The sequence below is a fragment of the Cicer arietinum genome, chromosome 4, assembly GCF_000331145.2.
Source record: "Cicer arietinum cultivar CDC Frontier isolate Library 1 chromosome 4, Cicar.CDCFrontier_v2.0, whole genome shotgun sequence".
Classification (NCBI taxonomy): Eukaryota; Viridiplantae; Streptophyta; class Magnoliopsida; order Fabales; family Fabaceae; genus Cicer; species Cicer arietinum.
Window position 1 is genome coordinate 32,562,157 of NC_021163.2, and position 14,766 is coordinate 32,576,922.

The following is a 14,766-nucleotide window of genomic DNA, read 5'->3' on the forward strand; positions in this document are numbered from 1 at the left end:
GGAATGTCCTTGTTGAATAATTTAGACTGATTCTGGCAAAACCAAATGCACTAAAATACATTAACCACAACATATATGACCACATCTCTCACTTGATGACTCCAATTAGACCTGCAAAATAGCCAAAAAAACAAGAAGCAGACAAGTTAGTCATTAGAATTCTCCCAAGCCACAACCAAATGCATTGGCCAAAGGGACAATCAAAGAAAAGATGTTGAGTAGTTTCAACACAATTGCCATAAAGAGAACAAACAGACACAATTGTACAATCCCTTTTCCAAAGATTCTCATCAGTGGGCATCATTCCATCATAAATTATCCAAAGAAGAAAGGAACATGACGAAGGAATACAACAATTCCATATAAGCTTAGCTAAAGGAGTAGAAATGCCAGAAGGCTGTAGAAAAGTGTACGCGTCTTTGAAGCTCAAATCACCAGAAGTTAAGAGACCACACTAAGCGATCATGAGTCTCAAACTTAGGAATAATAGTATTATCAACCTCGCCACGTACAACAGTAGCGTTCAAAATACTAAGGATAGCCCAAGTGCCATTAACTATGAAATTCTTAACCTTATCCTAAAGAAGAGGCCGAACTTCAATAGGAATGTCAAGAAAATCAGAAATCGGGTGGGATAACATTCCAAAAATTAATATTATGGTCATCACCAAGTTGTTAGGAAACATTATCACTAATTAAAGAGAGATGATCCCAAATAATCGACCAAATAGAGGATGATATGTGATACTTAATTTGAGAATTATTATGAAGAGTTCTACTATGCATTAGATTAGACTATTCAGTACTTAAAGAAAAAAATCTCACGGAAGTTTCAGCAAACTAGCACTGTTGGCACTATTGATGGCTTTTATAGAACACAAACCAATCCTCCCTTTTCAATTGGTTGTCAAACCTTTCTCCAAACAATTGTAACTAACTTTCTGAAGAGATGTTGCTAGACTAAATAAAATTACGAATCCACTTGTCTAAAGATTTAATAAATTTGAGATGAGCATGATCGAAGAACTAAAATTTATTCTTGGAATCCAAATTCATCAAAGCTTAGAAGGTATATTCATTCACCTGACAAAGTATACAAGATAACTTCTTAAGAAATTTACCATGGATGAATGCAAACTCATGTTTGCACTTATGCATCCTATATGTTCTCTAGATAAGGATGTAACAGGTAAAAAGGTAGAGCAAAAGGAATATGGAGGAATCATTGGCTCTCTTCTCTACTTAACTACCTCTAGACCTAACATTCTGGTTAGTGTGCATGTGCAAGATTTCAGTTTAACACTAAAGAATTCCATTTAACTATTGTTGAAAGTATCTTTAGATATCTGAAGAGTAATACTAATCATGGTTTATGTTATAAGTCTTCATATGAGTACAAGTTAGTAGGTTTCGGTGATATTGATTATGGTTGAGATAAACTAGAAAGGAAAAACAATAGTGGAAATTATGCATTCCTTGGTGAAAATATGATCTCCTAGTCAAATAAAAGATAAAGAACCATTGCTCTATCTACATCTGAAGCCAAATATATATCAGATTAAATATTTCTATCTTTTGTGATAATACTTATGCTATGTGTTTAACCGAAAATTCTATATTACATTCAAGGGAAATACATATAGAGATTAAATATCACTTTATAAGAAATTATGTTAAGAATGATACTTTTTGACATTAAATTTGTTGACACTGGTCATCAGTGGACATATATTTTACAAAACTTCTTCTTAAAGACATATTAATTTGATAAAGAAAATTTTAAATATTCAATTTATAAAGGAATAAAGTTGGAATCCATATATGCCTTGCCTATAGTAAAATAGACAAATTGGTTAAATATGTATGCTCTGCCTCCGATGAATTGAATTTTCCTCTACCTCTAGTTGTTTAAAATTACTATTATTTCAGATACGAATTGTTTGAAAGTGCTGGAAAACACAAGAAATGGAATGTTTGAATTGTGTTTTGACATTTCAGAAAACTACTTCAATTGCTTAACAGATAAAGTATATTCTTGATCAAATCATTCAACTTACAATTAAAACATATTTAGAGACAAAAAAGTTGAATCATAGAGAAATGGATAAGAGAAACAAAGAGATAAAGAGAACACAAATATTTTTATACTAGTTCACAACAGACTATTGCTATATCTAGTCATCCCCTTACAGAGAGATTTTTCCTCATTACAGTCGATGACTTAATACACTATTTCAATAATAGTATACAAGTGTTGTTTATGCTGCCTCTTTAGGCTTTGAGTATTCTTCTCTAGCCTCTCCAAGTTGTCACTATTAGAACCCTGCTTTAATATTTTAGTAATTGTTGTTGAGGTACATAAGTGTTGTTGTACTTCTTCAGGAAACTCTTAGGGGTACGAGAATGATTGCCATTATCAGGATGATTTACATGATTATGTGGGTTTTCAATTTAAGAGGGTAGATCTTATATGATATTACTAATAAAGGATGTCATAAAGACTTTTACACAATTAATAGATTCAAGATGTTGACCAAATGATCTTTCTTACTTATTCTCTTTTTTATGTTCATTAAAGGATAATTTGTACTAGAACAATGACTTGTATTCTCTTTGCCTTTAATGTTTTGACTCAGACTATCACAATACTTCTTATTACTATATTATGAATTGCTCTATTAAATAGTTACTTGTTTATTAGGTGATAATATTATGTGTTTAGAAAGACTTAGATTATTATCTCTTGCTTATAATTTATGCTATCTTAAAATAGATAGTCATTAATTAACTTAATCTGCACAACTAGGGGATAATTGTTCTTTATTTGTTTAATTTTTTATCATCAAAACATTAACCAGATAATTGTAGCTAAAACCATTTTTTCACTAACACTGTTTTCTTGAAAGATGTGTGAATTCTATGATTTTCTAACACATGTCACTTCTTGTGTGTTAATCTGTGCATCGTAGTGATCAATGCATTTGGGATATTTCTAACTTTGTATTGTGGCATTTTGAAAGCTCTTTTAATCGTAAGATTAGTTTGTTTAGCGTGTTTCTAAACTTTGGGTCATAATTTGAGTTTCTAAACTTTGGATATCAGATTGACGTGCACAAGAAAGCGTTGGAAACTAAGAGTCAGAGTTACAACTTTTATGTTGGCGCAAAATCTTAACTCAGAACTTTACTTGGTCAAAACTGTTGGTCACGTGACCTGAGCTTTTGTAATAACATTTAGTATCGAGCCACTTATTTTTATTTTTTAGCCCTAGAGCTCTTACTAAGGTTAGGGCAAGACTGTTTTTTTTATCACGGAAATAGAGAGATACAAAGATACTTAGATACTTAGAGAGTTTATTTTTCGATCAATATTCTTCTATTTTTATATTTTATTTTTGAATTCATGGATGAAAGGCTAAAATATAGGATTAATACATTGTTTCAGGATTTCATCAAGAGATACAAAGATACTTAGATACTTAGACTGTTTTTTTGTCACGAAGATCGAGAGATACAAAGATACTTAGATACTGAGAGTTTATTTTTCGATCAATATTCTTCTATTTTTATATTTTATTTTTGAATTCGTGGATGAAAGGCTAAAATATAGGATTAATCCATTGTTTCAGGTTTTCATCAAGACCTTGAGGTTTATTTTATAATGTTAATTTCGGATTGACGATTCTATTCCATTACTCGATTATTTTCTGATTGCTTAATTCGAATGTTAATATAGTTGATAATTTGATTTGATAGAATTCAATTTCTAAATTAATTAATTGTAGTTTTTGGATGTTTGATCGTTAACTATAATACATCGATTATATTGATGCTTAATCCAGTCAATGATTCATAATTCACATAGGGTTGATTATGATTGTTTGATAAATTCTATAGTCAAACCAGATCGAGTCACAATTTAGAAATTGAGTCCATTGGTAAAATCTTCAATAGGTCTGAAATTCTTGAATCAGTGGATTAAATCGTTCCAATATACATGATTGTAATTCTTTTTCTTAATCTTCCCAAACCTAAATTCAAAACCCTCTATTTTTTATTGATTCTGATTTCGATTAATATTGTCATAAGTCCTTGTGAGACAACTCGAGTTGTTGCCCTACATTAGGTTTTTATTACTCGTATTTGACCCGTGTTTGATAATAGATCAAGTAGATATTGTTTTTTTTTTTTCTTCTGCTTATAGAAACTCAAACGTTTTATCAAAAGCACCAATACTCAAGTCACTCACTACTCTCACGTAATTCCCACACTTTTGTTGTCTTTTCAAACCCTAGAAACCTCTTTGAAACCCTCACGAATTATCTAATGGCTCTGAAGTTCCGCTTCTTGTTCTACACTCGATAATATTTCTCTTGTCCCCATTATGGCATGTAATTTGGATCAACTTGAAATTCTCAATGAACTTCAAATTGATTTCGCTAATCTCGCTGAGAACGGGTTCAACTTGATTGAAAATTATGCTGGTATTGGATGGTCTAAATACTTTAAACTAGATCAACTCTAACAAATCATTGTTGTAATTACCAAATGTCCGGATGAAGGGTTCGATCTTCTAGAATCAACAAGGAACTTTTTGAAGATTCCAAGGTGAACTCTAAGTCAGTATATTTAAAGCCCAACTACAAGGTGTTCTTCAAGATTTTGATTTGATGTGTGGTTGCTACATGGGGCTCTATTGACCATGTCAACAAATACCACAAGGGATTGATGTGAATCGTCTCTCGAAAGATCAAGACAAATTTATCAAACTTGGTACTTGAGAACATGAGGTCTTGCATCATTTACTCCATATAAGGCAAGATCAAGACTACTTCCTACTCAAGACTCATCACAATTGTGCTAATGAAGACTTTTGTCATTAAGGCTCTAGAGGAAGTAGGAAGAGTTGTTCAAGATGAGCACTTGGTATTATCCTCTACACCCACAATGTCATCATAATGAGGCACATTGTTGCATATGACAACATAAAAGCCAATTACGGAAGTCAAGAAACTCTTAGGACAATCTAGGGGATTTCAAGACATTGCTTTCCTAGTTGGAGATTCACTCGCACCAATCTGGAGCAAGATAATAAACAGGCCATTTAGAAGTATCTAAGGATGTATTGCTCTGGTCAAGAGATTCGTCCAATTTATTTCCCTCTACTGAGAGTATATCAAGAGTTTGAGAAGAAATGAAAAAGAACAGTTAGGGTATCTACTGTGATAATGGAAGAAGAAAAAGATGATATAAATGCCAATGGCGAAGAAGTAAACCTTATCTTGAGGAAAAGACATAAGTTAATTCCACTTACGAGCCTATTAATTCCTCTGCTAATATTATCAAGGATAATGGAAATGACATGTCTGAACTTGAACCAGCTAAACCTCCACCCCCCCTCTGCACCCTCAAACAAAACAACCTCACATAACTTTACTATTTTCTCTAGCTCTAATTTAGATACGAACACCTCATATGAGATGATTGAGGCAACCATAGCAGAAAACCTTTCTACCCTTAGAAACAGATAATATCCTTATCCCTTTTAAGACTGAATTTCTACTTCCAAACCATAACCTTCCCAGATTAACCTTCCACAAACACATAACCAAACAATAAGATAAACCTCACCATCTCTTCCACATCTGCATCTGATTAGAGGTGTTCATGGTGTAAAAACTGAACTAATTTGAACAACATTAATGGTTGGGTTCAACTTTTGAAAACCACATTAAAATGAAGTTCAGTGCAGTTCTAAACTAGTTTATAAATATAAAACAACTTACTATTTCGAACTAGTTTTTCAGAAGAAAAAAATTGAAAAAAAATATTGGTTTTTTTTAGATAAAAGTTTTTTATTTTTCCAAGAAAAATAGATGTAAAAAATTTTCTGAGATTAAAAGTTTCGATTTCTAAATTCTTTTAGCAAATATTTTTCGAGAAAAATCATTTTTTCGTAAAATATTTTTGAAAAAAAAAATTATTTAAAATATTTTTGATATTCTCTATTTATTTTTTTTCGAGAAAAACAAATTTCAAAAATTTTCTAAGAGAAAAAATCTTAATTGAGGTTAAAAAGTTTTAAAATTGTTAAACTGATTTTTGAATTAAGTTTTGTTAACTAAATTGTTTTCAATATGTGGTTCAATTCATGAACCATTTAATTAGTTAGGTTTTTTGGGTGCATCCAATATATCATTATAGCCTAATTAACTATATATTTTGCACACCCCTACATTTGACCCTCACTCACCTATGTACAAGTTGTAAATCATTTAATCTCTGAAACATCCTACGATGAATTACCTGCTTCTAACTCCACCTAACCTCAATCTGAACCTGATACTTCCATACCTCTAAACCTAGCCCTTTTTATTTGCTCTTTTCCCTATGGCTTGCCACACCTTGACTCATTCATTACCTTTTTCACTACTAAAATTAACAAGATTAGGAGTATGAATGCTCAAAATTTAGATCCTAGAGAAGTCTTAAATCAATGGGAAATGTTATTTGTTTTGTTACAACTTGGATTAGGGAACACATTAGTGCTTTTAGACATACTGCTGAGATCATTTACCTTTAGGTCTTGTGTTTGCAGAAAGCTCATGGAGACCAAATATTAAGCAAATCATTGCTACATTAGAAGATCCATCAAGCGAAGATAACTTTACTCTAGCTATGTTCATTTGGAACAACCAGTGAGTGTTCCTTGGCACCATTTAGGTTTCTTGTGATCATTCCACAAGTTGAGTTACCTCCATTATACGTTTATGTTATTCTTGCTTCAGGATCTGCAAAGTTTTCCTCTAAAGACTCTTCTACCACTCCTTCTGCATATGCTTTTGAACCATCTCAATTTGTAAAGAAGGAAGACTTTGATTGAATGAAAGTTAAAACTGAGGCATTCATGCAAAAAAAAAAAAAAAACCCCCAAGAATCAAAAGTCCATCAGAATACCTAAGTACCAACCTTAGCTAGATTGACCAATCATAACCTTTAGTTTACCTTTTTTTTTTTTTTTTTTTATGTGTATTGATTTTCACTCTATCTTTTGTATTATTCACTCTTTCATTCAAATGTTATATTTAGTTAGTTTTAACACTTATATCTTGTTATGTTCAATTTACTGTTATTGCTCAACGTTTTTTGTCTGATGAAAAAAATGGGAATATGTATTATATGTTTTGGGAATAATTACACCTTGTCAGAATATCGTACTCCACATTGTTTTGAAAACCTGCTCATATTATGGGGGAGCTTTACTGCTTTACTTTGAATAGCTTTTTATATATTATACTATTAAAAAAAATCGTTCACAAAAATAGATGTATGTCATCATCAAAAAGGGAGAGATGGTCAGAACCATGTTTGATTGAAGAACGACGACTCTTAAATATTTTGATGATAACAAAAGTTATTTTGTGGGAACAATTTATAACACTAATGAATTTAAATTAGTGTGTTGTTCCCGTGTTATGAACCTTAAAGACCTTACGTTGCATCATCTGATGATTAGAGAAGATGAATAAGAAAAACAAGACAATACTTTGGAAGATTTGTAGAGTTGTGACTGACTTTTTTAAATACACTCTCAACACTGCTTTGATGAATCTATTAATACAATTTTGCTCTATTAATTCTACATCTGATGAATTTGCAAACAGTTGACAATCTGGTGAAAACATCTAGTTAACTTTGAAGAAGTCAACATCCCAACATCATGTACTCGCTAACTTGGAATTTTCATCTATCTAAAGAAGTGCATGATATTCTCTAAATATGTTATCATCAGGTCTTTTTGCCATTTCTATTAAGATATGCTGAATTAATTATGAGGACAAATTTGAACAAGTTTTTAACGTTGATTCAAGATTTATGGATATTTGATACGAGTCATTATGTTACATGTTAGTTTCATGCAATCACAACAACAATCATAAACCTAATGGCCTTGAAGTTTCACTATAAAAGTGTGTGTGATCCACACTGCAAAAATACATATACATGAAACTTATTGTCATCATATAACCTATGGAAAAACTTTGTACTATTTTTCGAGTGCTGAAAAAATTAAAATACATTCTCAAAGCATACCTTGTAAACATTATCTTGTGAGAGTTATTCATAAAACAATCTTAAACACTTTTATGACTTAGCCCATTAATGGCTGTTATCCTCAACAACTTGACTATATTAAGCTAGATGGTTGAGAAGTCATGGACACAATCAGATTGACTAGTAGGTGTTTAGTGGACGTGTGATATTGTTGGTGATTAGTGGATTAAATCTTTTAGAGTGAAGGAGTTGGGCGTAACTACTATCTTGGTGGTGCACCAAGCTAAATTGGCTTGTGTTCCTCACTTTATCTCTTTGTATGTTCTTTCTTTTTACATCACCAATTTATAATTTATTTTTATAATTAAGTTTTTTAAAACAAAATACAATTCAAAATCCTTTTCTTGTATTTTTCTATCTATAGACATGACTCTCTCGGTCATGCTTATAAAAAGTCAAGGAAACACTCTTAATGAGATTTTCCCTATAACTTAGGTATGACTCTCTTGGTCATCCTTATAAGAAGTCAAGCAAGCACTCTCATGTGTTTTCCTATAATGTAGAAGGTATGACCTAAAGCGATGCCAACTAGTTGCATAAACAAAAGAATGAAATCCTAAAGTCAAAACTCTTTGCCTTTTACTACCCAAGACAAAACCTAGTTGGTCATAGTTCTAGATGCTTTTGAAGAAGTCTATCAACTACACACCATCATTCTAATCGTCTCTTCATCTACTAGATCAACTTACCTCCCTAGTATCACTGTTGAGGAGAAAATACAAATCGACATTCATCTAAAAAAAAGTAAAGATCATCTCCTAATAACAAACACACTGCAAATAGACATGCATATAACATAACATATTAACACAATTAACAAGCAACCAATATGAACAAGTTCCTATTTGTTAGTCTATATGATATTGCATATGATCCCAAGTTTTCAAACACATTTGTAGAGGCAAATTGTCCCGCTCGGATTACTCTCGCTTAGAGTTTCATGTCCAATCCCCCACAAAGGCAAATAGACAATCTTTACAAGGGATCATTGTCAAATACTCATGACTAGCCCTTGACCCACCATGTATGGATGAATGCTTTCACCTTTGTTAATAACCCAAGTAGGACTACCCATAAGGAGTATCTCGGGTTTTATTTTCGAGTTGTCCTAAACCCATTCGGTTTAGAGACAAAGCCACACAAATGGTAACCTCTTGTTACAATTCAAATACAACACCAACTTTGCAATTCAAATTTAAATCAATAAGAACATAGAACTCATGTAAGGCATGTACTTGCACACCACATAAAACAACATAATAAATATGACATAGCATTACAATATAATTACAAAACTTCACCGTTTTGGAGTGTTGTTATTATAACCTTTACGCAACATTCTTGATGCTATGCCCCTACAATTTTGTTTTGACTAAGCATGTGACATGCTTAGAGTAAAATGTCTCAAGACAACTAAATAGGAAAAGACACAACACTTCAATTTTTCAAGTGTTATTGCAAACTATCTTATGGTTTTCTATACTAGCGATGTTGGACTTTTTTATTTTAAATAATCCCAACTCAAGTTTGAACCTAGGTCCTAGTACCAAATGAACTAAATCATTTTACCAATTAAGCTATGAGAGTATTTGTGTTGAGTTTTGTCTTTTACTCAAAACATGATAAAAAATTTCATTCACTTAATGAAATTATTAGGATAAAATATTTTGAAACATGCTAATGCATTATTTTGGTAGATTCATGTAATTGTTGTTGATCTCGAAAAGTTCATTAGAAGTTCTCATATGCTCGAAATATAAACTGCATTTGTACCCAATTTTCATTGAACTTTACTACCGAGGTGCACACTAATGCGTTGAAATGCCAACATAGTTTAGTGTTCCCTTCCACTACACAATAATGGTAGGATCCACACTAAATGACACCGTAACAACCACGCCGAAATTCTCTTAACGACTAATCAGTTATTTTTTTCTTTCATCGCACCAAACATACCAATATTATATAGATTAAATATAACTCGTTCTTTAAGAAACTATTGAGAGTTTCTAGAACTCCTTTGTAATGCTTGTTGTATTGCACTTGATTAATCTCCTTTTGTTGTTCAAAATGAGTTGTTTCGTTTTCGTAATTTTTGAATTGTTCCAGCGTAATCATTTTTCTATAAAAGAACAGTTATATGGTGTACAAGTCACATGTAAATAGTGATCCACGCACACGTTTATTTTCACTATTATATTAATAAATTCTACTATTAGATTCAATGAGATATGATGAAATTTATTGATCCAATTGTAGAAAATAAACTTGTATATGGTTAAAGAGGATCTCTCTAACTAGACATTAACTTTAATATGTTTTTTTAATTAATTTTATATATCACACTCATTCTGTAAAATCTACTCCTCTACTTCATATCTTTTGGTTGTTTTGTACTTGAGAAGCTCATGATCCGATTAACCTTTTATTTTTAATATTTTTTTTTAAGTAAATAGAGTCAATTTATTAACTAGAAAAAGAAAATAGACTTAAGCCTTTACCATAAATAAACATAATGATATCGAAGGAAGTAGAAAACTCATTAAGAAAACAAAAATTCAAAGAAGCACGCAGCCATTATTTTACTAAAAAATAATTAGTTTTACATAAGATGTAGCAAAGTGAAGTACTCCAAACAGAAAGATAGATGAGAAATTGAACCTCTTTCAAGAGAGGTTTTGTTTTTCAATTTTACTCTTAGATATAATTTATTAAGATATGATTTTTTACAAAGTCGAATAATGAAATATTTATACTCTTTATATTGATTATATAATACACAAAATTTAAATCAATAGTTATGCAAAGTCTTAAAATAAATAGCAAAAAATAAATCATGTTAAAGATAATTGTTCACATTTTTTAATAAATAATCATTTTAATTAAAATTAACTTTGAAACAAATCTATTTTAATTTGTGTGTGCCGGCCCCATAAGGGGGGCTTGATATTTGTCATGAGATTTTGTATAGTTTCCTTTTATTTTTCTCTACGCGTTTTACACATGCTGTTTGAGAGCATAGCAAGATTTTTTCCCTTGCACTTTGAAAGAAAGTTTTCAAATTTATAGATGTTGAACCATGTATGGTGGTAACCAGTGATAATAATTTGAAAATCTCAATCTTATTTATTGTTCTCAATTGAAAGATGTTCTACCATGATTTTTCCCTTGTTCACAATTCCATGTTCTATCATGCATGTATTCGTCTTTGTTATATAATGTGGGGAGCTTTCTTGACGATTAGTTTTCTTCATCTAGCAAAATCATATATTGATTGTTTTTTATATTTAGTGAACTCATGTATTCTTTCTTTTTGTGCCCTTTTTAACTAATTCTTTGAAAGAGTTTGCATCATAAAATTTTCTTTTATTCCTCGAGGAATAACAAAAATCAAGAGACAAAACATAACTAAATAACACAATGAATGTTGTCCTATATAGTACATGAAAGTTAAAACTTTCAAGGACATTTGGGTGTTCCTCTTTTGGTCTTCCAATTGTCATAACAAGGACAAACTTCCTTGTTTCCATAAGTTCCTGGAGGCACACACAAGCATTCTGCACAACACTTTTTACAGAAGAACAAACATGGCTTCTTATGATGTGTTTTTGAGCATCTGTAATCACAACGAGGACTACATTCTGCAATTTCAAGAATACAATATTAGTACACCATTTTAATAATAGTAAAATTCAATTTTTACAATAAATGAAAAATAAAGAAAGTGATTATAACTATTTTTCTATAATATCATGTCCTTCATTAAATCAAATGAATACCTTCTGGTTTAAGACTGCCTTCTGTTGTACCGTGCTGAAACTCAATAAAACAAAGATCAAGTTAACATGAAAATAAATACACTATTAATAGAAAAGTCGTTAACTTTGTAATGTAGATAATAATTATCTTAAAGCAGAATTGTCCAAATAAAAAATAACATGTGAAAAGTCTTACCGATGGATCTGGAGTTGCTGGTGTTGTTGGAGTAGGTGGTGTTGGAACTGGAGTTGCTGGTGTATCTGATGTTTGATTAGAAGTTGTTGGTGTTGGAGCAGGAGCTGGTGTCGGAGATGGAGATGGAGCAGGAGAAGGAGAAGGAGAAGGAGATGGAGCTGGAACTGGAGATGGAGATGGAGCCTCAACGGTAGTTACATCTATCTCAGCCTGAAAATTAGAACCATTTGTGAAACATTAAAAAGGATATTATAACAATAAATGGATGCCTTTATATATTTGAAAGAAAATCATGTATCCAAATGCAACCAACTTCAAAGAATTAAATGCTATTATTTGCGTAAATGATACAAATCTTGAAGAAAAAAAATAATGAAATTAATGATGATAAATATTGTACAAATAAATTCTAAAAAACATGTATCATACAATCTTTAAATTCGATTTTGATTTTACTTTATTTTTTAACAATGACGGTTTCTTTGAAGAAGATCAATAATCACATATTTGTTACTACAGTTAAAGGTACATAGTCAACTTATGCTTGATATTCATATATTAAGTTAAAAAATAGTATACTCATCAGGATTGCGTATCTTGTTGCCGACTTCCTAGCATATATAATTGATGATAATTTTATTCTGATTTATATATGCATGAATTTTGTTTGTTTGAATTTTGAAAATCAGTTTGTCTTGATTTTTATTAATGACATTGTATGAGTTTGACTCTTGATTAACATTTTAGTTTCAAATCTTATATTTTAAAATTGTTGACAAAAAAAAAAAAAAATACAAAAATTAAAATGACAATATGTTGTAAATATTATATTGAAGTTTATATAGTTCTAAATTTTTTATGATTTTATGAAATAGTTATAATTATAATGCTACAACGAGTTCATGTATTAATATAAACTATAGTTGTAACTTATTTAGTTTTGCATATTAATATAACTATTAAAGAATTTTAAATATATTTTGAAAAACATTATGCTTTTGAGTAACTTATTCAAAAAAGAAAGAAGATATATCGACAAAATATAATAAAGGACCGAGGAGAGAGCATAATGTGGGAGCATAGTAACAATAGATCAAAATTATGTGAGTGGTGTTTAGTTTCTAAAACTAATGAGTAGCATCAATTTCGTTTCATTAAAATAATACTTTTACCTCGTAAAGAATCATAATTTTACATTAACAAGCAAATTAATGAACATTGAATAAAATTAATCATTAAGGTCTATTTAAAATGACGTAATGATCACATTTGGTAGTTAAATTTAGGAAATAGAGTAAAATAACAAAGTAAAGCTGTTTTTTTTTTTTTACGAACTGAACCTCAATATTAAAGTTATGAGAAAGTGTTGATGTGTGTGAGAGAAAAGTAAGAAAAGTATGTCGATTTTACCTTGCTATGTACAAAAAGAGATACAACTAAATAGAGCATAATAATGGTGTTTATATTTTTGGCCATTGCTCTAAGTTTTTACAAAATCAAGAAATGTTTTGCAAATTGTGATTCTAAAAAATTACTGAATTACATATTTATAGACAAGTGTACATAATTGTATCTAAATTATAATTATAAAAGGTGGCTCTATTTTGATGGTGAGAGATCCACCTCATACCACATTTAGCAAACTCTATGGGTGGACTTACTCAAAGGTTGGACTTGTAGAATTTTTTTGTTTAGGAATAAAAAATTTGACTAACTCAAACAATGACTTTTCTGAAAATTAAGGGAGGTGAGTATTTAATGCATTATCAAGAAATAAAACAATCTCATGCATACCTAAAAAGTGATTTAAAATTTTATGAAAATCATATATCACAAAAATATTATGTCTTAAAGTTTTTTTTATTCTGTTCAAATATTCATATTCCAAAAAATTTATGTGGGACTTAATGGTCAATAAAATGAACTATAACATTGTATTAAAAAATCATGATCGAGTAAACATTCTTTTATATTATAACATTTAAAAAATTATTTGGGGAGATGGCTAGGACCTATAATCCATAATATGAGTATATTTTTAAATAAGTTAAATAACTATGGACTCAACCAGTAGATAGTTATGATGGATAGTTCCTTTATTATTGAAGTCTCTATATTACATATAGACATATACACATCATGGGAAAATCGTTGAGGTTAAATCTACACCTTAAAGATCAAGTTATATAATTAATGCATATACAGAGAAATATCTTTTAAATTTTTAGATAGTACTTCAATTAAAATTTTTAATTTACAACATTTCTCATTTGAAGGGAGTTAGACTATTCAGGAATATTTTTTTAGTAATTATGAATTAGATAAATACAATTCGTAAAAAATATATCATTGAAATTTTACTTGGATTTTGCTTTGCAAAATGAAATAATCAACATGAAAGGTGGCTTTATGGCCGTGGTGAGAGATTCACCTCGTGCCACCTTTAGCGTACTCTAAAGATGGATTTACTTTTAAACATGGATTTATAGAACTAGATGTAACTATATTTGATCAATAATAACATTCCAAATTTGAGAGAGGTGAGAATTTTTAATTTATTCTATTTTTTACGTACTCAATCGTTTAATATATTCTGAAGTGCTATAAAAAGGGATTCACTTGTCAAATATGATTCATCTCTCATCTCAAATATACTAATTCTTACTGTATTTTCAATTTTTTAATTTCAGTTAAATAT

The 14,766-nt window shown here is 30.3% G+C and overlaps 1 protein-coding gene across 1 annotated transcript; it reads right to left on the reverse strand.

Moving 5' to 3' along the window:
- Window positions 1-11,437: 11,437 nt before the first annotated feature.
- On the reverse strand, window positions 11,438-13,572 carry LOC101511523 (uncharacterized). Its single transcript, XM_004513802.4, has 4 exons — window positions 13,479-13,572; window positions 12,069-12,278; window positions 11,894-11,927; window positions 11,438-11,755 (listed from the first exon to the last, which is right to left on the reverse strand). Exons 1-4 carry the CDS (start codon window positions 13,542-13,544, stop codon window positions 11,574-11,576), a joined length of 492 nt encoding a protein of 163 aa, XP_004513859.1. The 5' UTR covers window positions 13,545-13,572; the 3' UTR covers window positions 11,438-11,573.
- Window positions 13,573-14,766: the final 1,194 nt, after the last annotated feature.